This window comes from Rousettus aegyptiacus, unplaced genomic scaffold (assembly GCF_014176215.1).
Source record: "Rousettus aegyptiacus isolate mRouAeg1 unplaced genomic scaffold, mRouAeg1.p scaffold_m13_p_10, whole genome shotgun sequence".
Taxonomy (NCBI): domain Eukaryota; kingdom Metazoa; phylum Chordata; class Mammalia; order Chiroptera; family Pteropodidae; genus Rousettus; species Rousettus aegyptiacus.
In genome coordinates this window covers 2288018-2303255 of record NW_023416285.1, presented here as the reverse complement: position 1 = coordinate 2303255, position 15238 = coordinate 2288018, and the positions used below count along the sequence as shown (strand labels likewise).

Here is a 15238-nt window from a genome sequence, read left to right as displayed (position 1 = left end):
AACACCCCCGGAGTCTGCAGGCCACCCTTAGAGAAGTGCAGCCGGCATCATCTTTGCCAGCAATACATTAAAAAAAAAAAAAAAAAAAATCCATGGCTCAAAAGAATGAGTTTGTATATAACGGTCTTCTGCTTTTTAAAAAAAATCACAATTAACATTTTCGAAGTAAATGATCGACGGCTCTGAAACTCAGTCCTTATAACCACCACATGTAGAATCATTTCTGCTTCACAGAACTGTTCCCCTAACACGGCGGTCAGCAAACTACGGCCCACAGGCCACATCCGGCCCACTGCCTGTGTTTGCAAATAAAGGTTTATTAGAACACAGTCATGCCCCCTCATTTGTGATCCGTCCGTGGCCGCAACGGCAGAGCTGAGTAGTTCGACGGGGAGTATTTAGCCCACAAAGCCAACGTCATCTACTATCTTACCTTTTACAGAGTCTGCCAACCTCTCTTCTGATGGAAAGCACAGAGGGTTAAAATGACAACTATTTCACCAAAGTTTAGATTAATGTAAGAAAACGAGAAACGAGTCTTCAGTTGTCTTCCCCTTGAGGCTACGGACTCGATAAAAAGTAAGACGCGATTAGGGGAAACGCGAAGTCGTTCCAGGCCGGTGCGTGCCCGCGGCGACGGCCCTTACCAGAAGGCCTGCTTGGCGGTCTGGATGACGCTCGCGGACAGGTCCACGTCTATGTAGTCATAGTGCAGTGCCCCGGGGTCTGCCGAGGAGCCCGTCTCGGCCAGCAGAATACCGATCCATCTGCCCATGTCCTCCGAGGACGCCGCCTGTCGCGGGGAAGCAGAAGAAAGTGCACTTCGTTTACCAACGGTAAAAGCGTCAACGTGTCCGTCAACGTGTCCAAACCGGGACCAGGTAACCGGACCGGAGGCGACATGGGAAGGGCGTGGATGAGAGGGACAGGCCAGAGGAGACATGGAAGGGGCCGGGACGGGAGCGGCGGTGCCCTCGCTGCCGAGGTCACGGGGTCGACGCTGCCCTCGCGCGAGGCTGCACAAGACTACAGCCGAGGAAATACAATCCGAGACCCGAAAATGCCTCCCGACCAGCCACTCTGGTTCAGCCTCTACGGTGGAAGGCACAGAAATGAATGTGATTCGTTAACTCCCAGCTAAGGGGATTGTTCAGAAAGCCTCATTAATTTGGCAACAAAACCTGGCCAGAAAAAGAGGCCTCTGCTGCTGCGGGCCTGGGGAGCCTTGCTGGCCTGCGCTGCTGGCCTTGGCCCGCGTGCGGCGCTGCCTCCCGGGGGCCTCCCTGGAGGAGATGGTGACAAACGCTTTTCCGTCAGCCCCGTTTATACAGGTGCGGCGTTTCCCCGTCGCGGGGCTGCTTTGTGCGTGCTCGTTTTAAAGACACTTAAACGCTCCCTGGCCCCGAATTTGGCCTGCTTCATTTGCAGATCTGAAATACCTCTTGACGTTTCGGTTCATTCTTGTTATGCGACTTAGAAAATAAATTATACCACATTTATGATGGTAGATGAAACATCTAAACGACTTTGATTAACTAAACGTGTAAAGGAAGTGTTCACAGTTTAGGGGACATCGAGCTACTAAATGGGCAAGTTAACTGCCTGTCGAAGAACAAATAAACAGGAGCAGCGACACGTTCCGGATGTTTTGCTTTTGGCGGGTGCCGTGCGCGTCGGCTACTGCCCGGGGGACGGCAGGGGGCAGTGGGACATGCACGCTCCGCGGGGCGCTCGGGGCCCTGCTCTGCGTGGAGCCGCCTGCCGCACGGCCAGCAGCGGGGGCGCAGTCGGCCCCGGCACCTGCGATCGCGAACCCCTCAGAAAGGGGGGCGCCAGCACAGAGAAGCGGAGATGAACGGACAGGCAGGGGAGAGGAAGGATGCGACCGGACGCAGGGCACCGGCGCCCGAGGCGCTCCCGCCGAGGCCACCCACCTCCAGCACGGCCGCCTCCTGCCCGTTGCGGAGCAGCCGGAATGTCAGCGGGTGTCTGGAGTCCAGGCCGGGGATCACCTCGCAGCCTCGGAGCGGGATGGAGGCGATGTGGGTCTTCAGGTCGGTCCTGTCCTTGTGGAGGACCAGCTTGTTGCCCCGGACCCTGCACCAGCGCTCACGCCAGCGGCTGTTGGACAGCACGTTCAGGTAGCCTGCGGGCGGCAAGGGCCAGACTCAGCGTCCCGGGAACGCGCCGCGGGGAGAGGCTGGGCCGGTCACGTGCGCGGGACGCGCGTCCCTGTCGATGGCTGACTACGCCGCGCTCGGGGGCTTCCGCGAGACGGCGCGCACTGGAAGCCCCGTCCACGCACTGCGGAGCGCGTGGCGAGGGCCGGTCACCAGACAGTTCGGGCTCCGTGCGACCTGGAGGTCGCCGGGCGGTGGGGCAGGCCACGAGGCCAACGGCTTCTCACGGCGGGAAGGAAATGCAGCAGGGTGGCGGGCTCCACCCAGCCGAGGGGACGGAGTCCCCGGAAAGGACTCAGGTTCACTCTGAGTAGCCGCGAAGGCCACGACTAGGGCAAAAGTCACCGGACGGCAGACTGTGGTTTAACGCTTCCTGTGCCCGCGCAGAGCCTGTCATGATTCCTAGAATCGCAACGCGGAAGCCAGAGGGAGCTGAGGAGCGACCCTGTCCTCTGCAGGACCCTGTCCCCCGCAGGATGCTCCGAGCCTGGCTCCTGCAGCCGCTCCTGCCCGCCCCCTGCACCTGCCCTCCCGCCCCCTCAGCGCCCACTGGCCGCTCCGTCCTGCGGCACGAAAGGACACGCCCGGGACCTCCTGCTGTCCGCTGAACAAACATCTTCCCACGTACGGCCCGGCTCAGGCAGCATCCAAACGGCACAGTGCCCTGAGCGCAGAACGGATGCTCAGCAGGAGAGAGCACAAGATGGGGGGGGGGACAGAGACACCCCGCAGACGGAAGGAACGGCGGACACAGGCGGACAGAGAGCCGGCGGGCGGCAGGATCGCGCAAGGAAAACCGCAGCTCGGGCAGACGTCCGCCACTCAGCTCTGGCCGCTCTCTCCTTAAAAGAGTTGCCTGGTCCTTCCAAACCTGGTTGCTTAGGAAACGTTACTTTTGCAAAACCTCGCCTGTGCACAGACGGTGTCCCTGACCGTCCCTCCATCTCACCTGGCTGCCCGTCAGACGCCCTCGGCGCCTCGTCTGCCCTCCTCCTGCGGAGGAGTCAGTTACCGGTCCACCTCTGCCACCAGCTGCTTCAGGCCCGTCCTCTGCGGCCTGACGGACAGCCCCCCGGCCACCACCGCCCGCCACGCACCAGCTCAGTCCCGGCAAACAGCAGCTGCCCGGAGAACCCTCGCAGGAGGAGGACGGACAGGGAGACGGTCCACCGGTGGGCCGGGTTTGGAACTGAAGTTCGGGAGGTGGAGCGTTACAGCAAAGCTCGGCTGTGTTACCTCAGCCCGAGGGAGAGGCTGCTCTCAATCCCGAGTGCCTGGCCTCGCGGGCCACCAGCCCGCACACACCTTCCAGTCTAAAAATGCCGAAGAGAAATTTGCGAACTTCACGTATCAGAGAGATTTTGTTTTTCATTCTGAGACCCTAAGAGATGATCTCAAACCCCCGCAAAGTCTTTTATTAATGAGCAGTGAAAACGCAAAACACTCCCCCCAATTCAGATGACCACGGGCCTCATCGAGAGCCCGAATGGAGCCGAACCTGTGCGGCGGGGACGGCCACGGTGCAGGCGGCCCCGGGGGACCGCGGCCCCGCGCACCCGCCTCCGGGCGGGCCTTCGCCTTACCGCAGGTGGGGACGTCCTCCTCGGCCGAGGAGGTCTGCTCATCTGTCGACGGCTTTTTCTTTCCCAGACCGATGATCTTGGTGATCTTCTTCCCAGTGACTTTAGATACTGTTCCCTTGCCCTCTGATTTGGAACTTTTTTTCCTCTTAACTGTCAAGAATAAGGACAACAATAAAAAAGCATGTTTTAATTATAGACTTTTAACTGGAAAAAGCATCACAATAAAGCGTTGTCGTGGCCAGTTTTCTGTCCCTCCGGTTTTCCCGTTTGAGCCGCCGCTGCATGCCACTACCGGCACGTGGGCGAACGCCGTGGGGACATTCCCTCGCCGCGTCTGCCGACAGCTGTCACTCAACCAGGCGCGGGGCCAGTCGGGACAGTTGAGGCTTCCACAGGGGCGGGCGCGAGGACCTCGGCTCCCTGCCCTCACGCCCGTGGCTGTGTCGGTGGGAAGCTTCCCAACGCCCCCAGATCTCACTGCACTGGTCTATTAAACGCCGGAGCCGCGCCTGACAAGGAGATGAGCCTCAGAGTCGTTCCCCGTGGCTCTGACCGCGTGGGGTCTGGACTGTCTCCACGCTCGGTCAGGAGGCCAACGTGCCAGAGCTGCGTGCATCCGGCACTTTCTCCACATGGCCGGCGCTCTGTCTGGGCCACGACAGCGAGGACAAAGGGACTTGAGCGGAAACTTAGCTGCAAACTGGTCAAGAGTGAGCAGTGAGACGGTCAGAATGTCCCTAAACGACCAGCTTCCTTCGACCACACACGAAGCACCACGCCGGGCAAAAACAGTGCTTGAACCAAGGTCACCTTTACAGAGCACAGAAGGCTGCTCTTTTAAAAAAACAAATAAGGAGATAAATAACAGAATGCCAGATGCGGGGGTACTCACTCACACGCACGCCCAGACATTCACTCTGCAGAACCCCACTTCACACAGGGACCCCGGGAGAAGAAAGGGGAAACAAGGGGAGTCCGACCGAGGCCAACGCCTGCTGCGCCTTGACACCTGGCAGGACCCTAAGGCTGCTCGTTAGTCCACGTCTGGGCGACTCTCAGAGACAGCTTTTCGGGCTCCGATGGCACACCCTGTGCCCGGTGGGCGACAGGCCGTACTTCCGATGGGGAGGACGAAACATACCCTCGGAATCGATGGCGTTAGGCAGCCACCAGGCAAAAGTGGAGACCGTGGCCTTCTGGGGCGAACCCTGTAATGTCGCAGTCACCCAGATTACTTGGGTCCTGAGACTCTTAGCGGCCCGAGCTGCTAAGTGCTTTAAGGCGACCGCATTTCAGAGCGGGAACGCCTGGTCCACTCTAAGGGCGGAGTGCGGGTTGGCGGGCTGGGCAGCTGCTCACCCGGGAAGCCGCGGTGGCAGCGTCAGGCACAGTGGCCGTTGGGCTGTGCACAGGCAAGACCCTCCCCGCCACCCACGGGTCCCGCCCCTCGGCAGCCCACACGCTGCGGAGGAAATCACGCGCAGACACATCGGACACAGGCCTTGTATTTGGAACACGGAAAAAACTCTCAGGCGCCAACGATAAGAGCAAACAAGTCAATAAAATATGGGCAAAAGATATGAATAGGCATTTCACCAAAGAGGGTACCAGGATGGCAAAGAAGCACATTTAAAAATGGCAACCTTTGTCCCTCGTCAGGAAAATGCAAGTTAAAGCGACAACACGTAGCACTTCACATCTATGCGAACGGCCGGCCACGCGACACAAAGCAAAGATGACGATGCCAAGGCTGCTGCGGACGCGCTTGACTGAGGACCCCACCCCTGGGTGCTCGACCAAGAGAAACGACGTGTTCCCGCAAAAACCTGCCTCCTGCCGATGTCTGCGTGGCTTAAGGCACAACCGCTCGAAGGCGCAGACAACCCGGGTGAGCTTCATGTCCACACGGCAACGCCCCGCGGCCACGAGAAGGAGCAGACCGCTGAGTGCGCCGCGGCCTTCGTCAGAGCAGCCAGACCCGGGGCTGCTGACCGCTGCTTCCCCTTACAGGACGTTCTGGCGATGGACAGAAAACAGGCCAGCGGCCACCAGGGGCGGTGGTACAAACGGCACGAAGGAGGCAAAGGGAACGTTTGGGGTGAAAGAAACGTTTTACGTCCTCACTGTGGTGATAACTCGCCTGCTGCTGAGGGTGGAAAATTTTCAGATGGCCGACTTCTGCTAATGTCAACCAGGGTGTGGTTCTAGATGTCCTGTGCAAAGATGTGCTAATGGCCAGCTTCTGCTTCTGAAACCTGCTTGCTTGTTTGATGTGGTTTTAGGCTTTCTGAGCTGCCTCCTCTGGAAGCTTGAGGCTGATCCCCTCTAACCCTGTGTGGTACAGAGTCAGTCGCTGGCCGGCTAATAAAGGCTCACGGGTCATCTCAATTGGCTCCGTGGGTCTTAGATTTGATCGCGCCACAACAATGCCAGTAAGTGTGTGTCAAAACTCAAAGAACTGTACGCCAAAGGGGCGACTTTCATCACATGTAACATACACTTCCATAAAGCTGACTGCGAAAAAAGAATCCAGTATTTGCACACCCACATTCACGGCGGCGTCATTCACAGCAAACGAGAGGTAGAAGCGACCCCACTATCCGTCGACAGGCGAAGGATAACGCAATGTGCTCCGTCCACACAGTGAACGGCGGTCAGCCTTGGAGAGGACGGCGCTTCCGCCGCCCGCTAGGACGCAGGCGAACGAGGGGACGCTGTGCTGGGCGGCGTGAGCCAGTCACGTCAGGTTAAACACGACCTGGTTCTACTGCACGAGGCGTCGAGAGGAGTCGAATCCACAGGGACAGGAACAGGATGGTGGTGCCGGGGCTGGGGGAGGGGCGGGGAGGGAGCCACTGTTTCAGGGGACGGGGTTTCAGTCTGGGATGGTGACTACGGTTGCACAACATCATGAATGCACTTTATGCCACTGAACTGGACACTAAAAAGTGGTTAAGACAGTAAATTTTACGTTACGTGTATTTTACAATTTAAAATATATATATTTTTAAATAAAGGTTAAATACATTCTCAGAAAATCTTTTTTAAAAAAAGCCTTCGGAAATCTGCAAGTCTAGCCTCCTCATTTTAAGGACGGGGAAACTGAGGCTCGTCGAAGAGGAACAACGCGCTCACGATCAGGCGAGGGCAGCGACGGGGCGGGCACGTGGGCCCCCGTCCCGCCGCCCGAAGCGCGTCCCCAGAGAACCGGCTCTTCCGGCAGGACGCCAGGGCGCCGGGCGGTAAGTCGGGTGAGGAAACGACCCGCTCCGAAGGCATCCGGAACACGCACGGGGCGCTCTCAGAGCACAGGTGCGCGCCGAGGCAGGGTCCGGGGGCGGCGCGCGAAGGGGCGGGCGTCGACCTGAGGGGCTTTCTCCGGATTCCCGTCGGGGTCGCACGGGCCGCCGCCTGCACGCCTGAGTGACCGGGGAAGCGCTCCGCAGAGCCAGAGCCCCCGGACCGGGCTGCGGCGCTCCGGTTTTTCTTCCCGTGCTTTCGGCACGAGCGGAACTCACCTTGTTCTTTTCCGTTACACACAGTGACTCCGTTTTCCGTGACGCCCTCCCCATCCGAGCTTGGTCTCTCCGAGGACAGTTTCTGTGAGGATAAAAAGGATTAAGTTCTTACAGTAAGTAATCACACTGGCCAAGTGACCTATCACGGATCAACCAAAAGTTATCTCAAAGCTGAAAGAAATGGGCCAAATTCACAACAACCCAGGCAGTTACGGGCTCAACTATAACACGGACTGGCTGACTGGCTTCTTATCAAAAGCCTGGAAAACATCAAAAGAACAGAGAAAAAACCCAGAGGTTACACTAACACACGCCATAGTACCATGCCTATTCCGTTCAAATCACGTTCTTACAAATCATTTTGAAAAAAAAAAAGAGTTAAGATTACAAAAAAGGCTCCCCCCCACCAAGCCACGTGATGCTTCCAGAAAACAATACTATAGGTGGCTGTTTGATTTCCGCCTGTCATTTAAGGGGACGAGGGTCAAGTACCCGCTTGTGACAAGTGCTTAGAATGTGCACACGGGCAGACAAGTTGCTATTAAAACCGTCGAGCATCATTTTAAGTCTAAGTTGGTATCTGAGGAAGAGACATCTTTCACAGCTGGGATCCTTCCACTCCGAACAGAGGACGTGTGGGGTCACAGTGGAGGACCCGGGCGCCAAACGGCCCTCTCAGGGCCTCTGCATCATAGCCCAGTGCCACAGGGACTGGCCAGCCGGAAGGAAAACCAAATATCCGGGTGACTTCAGGACACGGGGGAGTGCACGTGCTCAACTCACAATGCGAGGTCTGGGCAACGTGGGCCAAGGATGCGACAGGCGCTCGCCGTCCTATGGCAGCTCTGGGAAAAGCCGCAGGGAAAGAATCAATGGCATTCAGTGGGAACCTCACGCATGCCAAGTCCCAGGGAGAGGGTGACCGAAAGCCAGCGCGGTCCCAGCCCTCAGGCTGGGGAGGGCTCCTGGGAACCAGGTCAACCACGCTGGCCCGGCCCAAGACAGCCTTAGAAACCCAGATAAGAGACAGAGACAAATGCCAAGCCCCGTGAGTGGGTGGCAGAGGAACTCTGAGGCACTGCTGATGGGAGGTGACATCGGACCCACCTTTCTGGAAAGCAATTTGCTTAGTAATAGAAATCGCAATATTTAAAAAAAAAATTCTATCCTTTGGCCTAGTAATCTAGCTCCCAGGAGTCTATTCCCAGGTAACAGAGAGGCAGCAGAGACCCACGTGAAAGACGCCGGCTTGTTTTATAAATGGCCGGCAAAGGAAAAAAGAGCCCATTACGGGAGCAGGTAACGGAAATGACAGAGGCCACACGAATTCCATGTTACTCAGCGGCTGAAAATACAGAAACACTTGTAGCCCATTATAAGTTTTCAAAAAGCAAGAAAATTGGTAATAATATAAAAGTGGGGAAAAAGCAGCATAAAAATGTTTATGCATCAAATTTCCTAACTATAGACGAAAACGGGAACAGGGAAAACCGATTAAAAATGCGCAGAGGAGCCGCCTCCTCCACGTGGCGGGCCCGTGGGCGACTCTGTTCCTCCTCTGTGCGTTTCTCTGAACTTCCTGAGCTTTGCACATCGAGCAGATGTTAGTTTTGTGATCAGGAAAAACAGCGACAGGCCTACAACATGAGGATGAGGGCTGCGGGGTCAACTTCACGCGTCAGCCCGGAGGGTGTTTCTGCATGAGACTTACGTCGGTGAGCTCTGAGGAGAGCGGACTGCTCCCCCCCGATGTGGGGGGCCTCGCCCACCAGCTGCAGGCCAGCACAGAGCAGTACGACCGGCCTCCCCGAGCAAGGGGCATTCTCCAGCAGGCGGCCTTCGGACGTCACCTGCTGGCCACCCTGCAGATTTTGGACTTGTCAGCCACCATAATCACATGAGCCAATTTCTTATCGTAAACCTTAACGTAAATAAATTCCTTATATAGATCATAGGCACACACGCACACGCGCGTGAATGCACACAGACACACCCTGCTGGTTTTGTTTCCCTGGAAAATCCTTACTAAAATCAAAACTGACAAAAAGCACCTGCTCACTGTCAGGGGGCTAAACGGGGAGGACTGGTCAAGGTCCTGGGGTGCGGAGGCGTACGGAGCACCGTGTGGACACGGGACCTCTGCACGCGGAGACAATCGAAGCGCACCCGCAGAGCCAGACGTGCGCCGTGACGGGGACGGTTTACACGTTTCTGCCCAAGGGCCCGGGCCCGCCCACCCGCACTGCTGCACCTCACTGCGCCTGTCTGCAGGTCGACGAGCACGGGGCCGAGGCCCGGCCTGCTGGGGCCACGCCTGCTGTACCCCAGAAGGACGCAACCTGCATTCAGGTTCCCCTCTGCCGCGTGACAGCCAGCTGACCTTGAACAAGGCCCTTAGCACCTTCGAGTCCACTTCTCCATCCAGAGCTGAGAACAATAAAACCGCGCATGCAATCTGTAAAAGGACTAGCTCGAGCTTCGTGCAGGGCGGATATTGAAAAGCAGAGGAAGCAGGATTGCTTTCATTTCTCTTTCTTTTTCAACTGCAAGTGCTGAAACTCTCAGAGGACATGCTCAAAGTCCTCTCGTGAGGCTGCTGCTCGCAGCAAGTCCACGCCCCTTACCTTCTCCAGCTCGGCCTTGTGCACCGGGGAGCTGGACGGGGGCGGCAACTCCGAGTCCGCCGGCCCGCTGCAGCCGCTGTAGACTTCTCTGATCACCTGGAAGAAGTGCCGACATTCGTCAGTACATCGGAAGGCAGAGACGCTTGCACGCGGGGTGGGAACCGAGATGGACAGAGGTGCGTGTCTGTGGGCTCGCACGCGCCTGGCCCGGCGCTCCCGGGGACCGGGCACTCATCTGCTCACTCGCACACTCACGCCTCCACTCGCTGGCGCTGGGGCGGGTCCGGGCTGTGGGGGAACAGGCCACGAGGGTCCTGTCTCGGGGGGCTTCCATCCCGGGAACACGGCGAGTGTCACCGGGGAACGGAGGCCACACGAGGCAGGAGAGTCCACACAGAACGGTGGCCTTTAACGAGACGGCGTGGCTGCCTGAGACCACGAGACCACGAGAGGCCCGACGGGGGTGACGTCTACGCCGCGAGCTGGGCGGCAAGAGGGGTCCAGCACGTGGAGCGCCGGGGGAAAGGGTTCCGGGCCACGGGACGGCAGGTGCGAAGGCCTGTGGGGGCTGTGACCGGTCTGAGGACAACCCGGAGCTCCTGTGGCAGGAGACGGGCGCGGAGGCCAGGCCGCGTGGCGCCTCCGGGCCCAGCGAGGACACTGGCGCCCCTGAGGCGCAGTGGGGAGGCCTGGAGCGCCCCCAGGAGGGGCGTGAGGGAACGGCGCCCGGGGAGCAGCGCAGCGCCGTGGCCGAGGGCCCGCGCCCCGGGCCTCACCGCCTGGCTGCGTCCTGGCCTCCGCCGTGGCCCGATGCGGTCACCGTCCCGAGCGTCGGTGCTGCCCTCTGGGAAGAGTGGCTGCGGCAGCGCCCGAATCCCCCCAACATGAAACGCCTCGAGACCGCCCGAACCGGAACGAACACGCGGTGCCCGCGCGGTGGTGGGGGCGGCGCACGCGCGCCGTGGAGGAGGGAGGCCACGGGCGCAGGGAGACGCGTCAGCGACCACGGCCGCGTCGCCGCGTGGACTGCAGCGGCTGCGGCGGGGACGGCGAGCAGCCGCCGGGCCCAGGGCGCGATCCGGAGGGAGCCACGGTCGGTCCTGCTGAGGGACGGGGCGTGGGACGTGACGGGAAGGCCAAGTCCACGATGGCGCCTGGTCCTAGAGGCCGGGCGGTGCCACCTACTCGAACGGCAGCGACGGAGAGAAACGGGCCGGGTGGAAGAGCGAGGGGGTCACGTCTGGAGGTGACGGCAAATTTCCAGCCAGAGCTGGAAACGAACCGGGGAGTCGGTGGCAAAAGGCTGACGGTCACGGCCGAGATGGGGCGCGGCCCCGGCAGGGACGGTGACACGGAGCGGAGCGAGGCCCCGGGAGAAGGGCCGACGGCCGGGCAGCACGCGGGCTGGGGCCGGAGGAAGGGGGCCGGGGGCTGCGCTGGGGCGGGCGGGGCGCGGGGGCACAGCACGGGGCGGCGAGACACAGCCCCGCGCACGGCCCCCCGGGGTTGCTCTGTGAGGCGGCCTGCCGCCGAGAAGCCTGGAAGGGGCACCTCGGGTGGTGAGCGCCGCGGGGCTGGGAGGGGGCCCGGGGTCTAGAGAAGGCGGGACTAGGTGGCCCGACGGCTGGGCGCCGGGCACCGGGCGCCAAACACGCCCCTGTCTGACCCGCTCTGCTCCTCAGTGGCTTGGGAGGCAAGGACACCCGTGACTTGCTGAAGGTCGGATCCCCTGAGCCTCAGTTTCCTCACTACGAGCAAAGGAAGCAGCATGCAGACAGCCTGCCTTGCTACGTAAATAACGTGGTTAAGAGGAAACGAGCCCCTACGTGCGAAACGCCTCGGCGCGCATCTAGCACACGCACGTTCCCAACACGGTGGCGGCTGTCATCAGCAACAGCGTGGTCACGCGAGCGGCCCGTGATCTGTGGCGGGAGCTCACAAAACGATCCTGGCCTGGACGTCCAGGCGTGGGGTCTGCAGCAGGTAGGTAGTATCCCTGGCACTGCTGGTGCGCACGGCCACCCCTCGGTCACCTGCCGTCCCTGCCACCGTCACCGAGCTCCCGCAAGGAGCTGGGCGTGGTTCTGATCACCGGGGACATGCAGTAAATAAGACAGACAAGACTCTGGGTCTGTGGAACCTACGTTCTTGTAACCGGAAAGTCAGCAGGCATGTCTTTCAAAATGTCTTCTACCCTTCTTGGAACTAAGCTGCAGTTTGAGCTCAACCCAAGCGCCTTCTGGGCAGAAAAGAAACGCCCAGCCCCAGATATCTGTGCAGTAATTTTGCAACATGATCTCAGCAGACATCCACATCCACTTGGCTTGCGCTGCTGCCGGGCTCAGAGCCAGGGGCTGACAGGCCCGTGTTTCCAGCCATCTTGCTGCTCAGCTGTTTTAGGGAAAAAAAGAGCGATGTCCACATTTGAGACTAAAACAAGAAAAAGGAAAAGGAAGAAGCAAGCCAGAAAGCCTGCTGCAATGCTTTCCCCTCGCGGAGTCCGAGGTATGAACGAGGAACCCGAGGTGACCGTGCCCCGGCGCCCCGGGCCTTCTCGACGTCTGAAGGGGAGACCGCTCGCTTCCCCCGGGTTCGCGCCGATTTCCCTGCCGTGGGAAGTCTTCACTCACCCCCTCACCTCCCAATGTGTTTATCGCATCTGGAGCTGACCAGGCAAGTTTTTATTTGATCTACAGACAGGAGTTTGTCTTTTCTCTAGGCAAAGAGTATGATACAATGGGGAACGCCTGGGCTCTTACGTCAGAGAGCGGCTGGGGTTTACGCCCCAACTCCGCCACTTCCTCCCTCGGGGAGGCTGAGCGATCTAGACTCTGAGCCTTACTTCCGGCTCCCCCTGCCCCGAACAATGCCCGAGGGGCACCGTGAAGGTAAAGCGATAAAGTGCCTGAAGTGTCCGCCCCAGGACTCCTCCCAGGAGAGGCCGAAGCAGCCTGGAGCGTCTTTCCCGCGACTCCAGCGTCCGACCACACAGACGAACCCGAGGTCCGCAGGCCCTTCGCTTCGCACCGGAAGGCCGGACCCTGCACAACGTGAACCGCGGAAGCCTACCCGAGGCAAAGCTTTTATTCGAAAACCAGCTGCCTTCTTTCCTCTCCTTTTGCTGTCTCCGTTTTTCGAAGGGGGAGGGGTGCGCACAGCCCCCCGGCAGTCCTGCTCGGTCCTCCCGCCCGCCGCCTGGGTGTGGTCACGTGCTCCATGACCAAGGACGTGGGCTTTTTCTCTTAGCTAAACAGGACTCACGCCTGGAGAGTCAGCCTAGGCCTCACGTGACCCGCAGGCCTGCTCCGGCCTCCCACAGGGGTCTACGGTGCAGTCACCCCTCTCCACGAGCCACACGGCCACGCATTCCTGTGGGACGCCGGTCATGTGCACTGCATGCTTACAGGCCTGGTCCTTCTGTTAAGCTGTGGGCATCTTCGTAGAAGAAACGATGCCTACCACGTAACAGCAACTAAACAAAACTTAATTAAAAAAAAAAAAAAGGAGGGAATGAAGAAATAAATTGGACTTGCAACTTTCTATGGAAAAAAAATGAACGAAAAACAGAAAGAAAGGAACCAGGCGGTCACACCGAATAAGCACATCCTCATGACAAAGTCTCCCTACTCCTCTGCATGGATTTCTGACATCCTCAGGGAAAACAGTTTTGTAAACGGGGGTGCGTAGAGAAAAGCCGGGCCCGCAGCACCCCCGCCCCCACCCTGGCCGGCCGCCTCACTCTCTCTCTGGTCACTGCGATGTCCCCTGGGTTCCCCCCTGTTCCATATCAGATCCCATCTGCCAGCCAAGGCTCAGGGACCTGAGGAATCCCTGGAGTTGCCAGGTGAAATCACCCGCCATCGAAGCTAACGCACACAGTCACATTTTCCAAGAAGCCTTTCCGAACAAACCCGACTCAAACACATGTGTACCCCTAGGTCAACTATGCAAGGTTGTTAGCTATGAATCTCCCCTGCTAGAGCCCAAATGTCTCCCCCAGTGCTGAGGGAAGAGCTGGGCAATCGGCAGACCAGAGGAGACCCCGACGAACCTGGGCCAGGCGAGGGGTTAGCTGTGGCATCTGGCACCAGGAGATGAATTTAACTTCCCGCAGACTAAACAATGTCCCAGGTAAGAGCAAGGCACTGTGAGAAGATCAGTGAGCACGAGCCAGGCTCGCCTCCCACGGGTTTTATCAACCAGCCAGTTGGGGTATTTCAGGCTATTTTCATGAAACTATCTTTCTACTCTGATCTCTATTTATGGCCACGCTGCCTCTGCAGAGTTAATTAACAACTAATAATTAAAGGGTTTATCACCCAAATTCTTTGGACAGCTGCAAACGAGCTTTCTGTATTAATACACTTCATTCTAAGGAGCCATGTTCGGTGACAAGTTCAATATGTATTTAAGAGAATTGGATCCAAATTCAGATCCTTCAGAAAACAAATTGTTATACGTTCTGTGGTACTTTTGTTTGCTTTTAACTTGAGCCCTCATCTCCAGAAACACAATCTCTGCACATTTTTTAAGGAAACCTGACCACTCCGTTTCTGGGAACACTGGCTCTTGTCTCCTGACTGACCCCTACGAAATGGCTCATGTTTTCGGCATCTGTACACACACACACACACACACACACACACACACACACACAGTCAGTTAATGTTAATTTTGGCAAGCGCTGCTGGTAATGGAAGTTGCAGACGAGAAAAAGAGAAACAAATCTGGCAGGATTCTTGAAGAAGTGTGCGTCAAGTCGTGCACGGGCTGGGCAGTCCTCAGACTTCTCAGGCCTGACGAAGGTTGTGTGCCCTTTACTCAGAAGACACCTGCCCGTGACGGTGAAGCCGGCTTCACAGTACCCAAAGCCTCAGTAAGGTCGCCACGATATGGGATGACAGTTTACATGTTTCTAAAAAGAGGATCAGACTAAATTTAAGATCTCACACTACATAAAACGATCGGGGAAAAACACAGGCGAAACTCGTCAGGGCCTTGGATGAATCGATAGTTTCTTAGCTACGACACAAAAGCCATGAGGAGGAAGGACACACGGACAGGACGGTGCGCAGGCACCTGGAAAACACTGTGCTCACGCGAGATGCCAAGAGCAGGCAGCTCCACGGGGACGAGGGGCAGACGCGTGGCCGCCGGGGGGGCGGCCGGGGGCCGGGGTGGCGGCCGGGGGCCGGGGTGGGAGCCGGGGGTCGGGGTGGCGGCCGGGGGCCGGGGTGGGACCAGGGGGCCGGGGGGGCGGCCGGGGGCCGGGGTGGCGGCCGGGGGCCGGGGTGGGAGCCGGGGGTCGGGATGGCGGCCGGGGGCCGTGGGGC

At 58.7% G+C, this 15238-nt stretch overlaps 1 protein-coding gene across 5 annotated transcripts in view; it reads right to left on the bottom strand.

Moving 5' to 3' along the window:
- The window catches only part of AFAP1 (actin filament associated protein 1), an 86277-nt gene that overhangs the window by 22233 nt on the left and 48806 nt on the right, over positions 1 to 15238 (bottom strand). For all 5 annotated transcript variants that reach the window (XM_036227462.1, XM_036227463.1, XM_016127121.2 and 2 more), the window contains 5 exons: positions 9906 to 10001; positions 7282 to 7363; positions 3764 to 3913; positions 1935 to 2146; positions 648 to 793 (listed from right to left, as the gene is read on the bottom strand). In XM_036227462.1, the coding sequence (XP_036083355.1) occupies positions 648 to 793; positions 1935 to 2146; positions 3764 to 3913; positions 7282 to 7363; positions 9906 to 10001 (686 nt within the window). The remainder of the gene's footprint in view (positions 1 to 647; positions 794 to 1934; positions 2147 to 3763; positions 3914 to 7281; positions 7364 to 9905; positions 10002 to 15238) is intronic.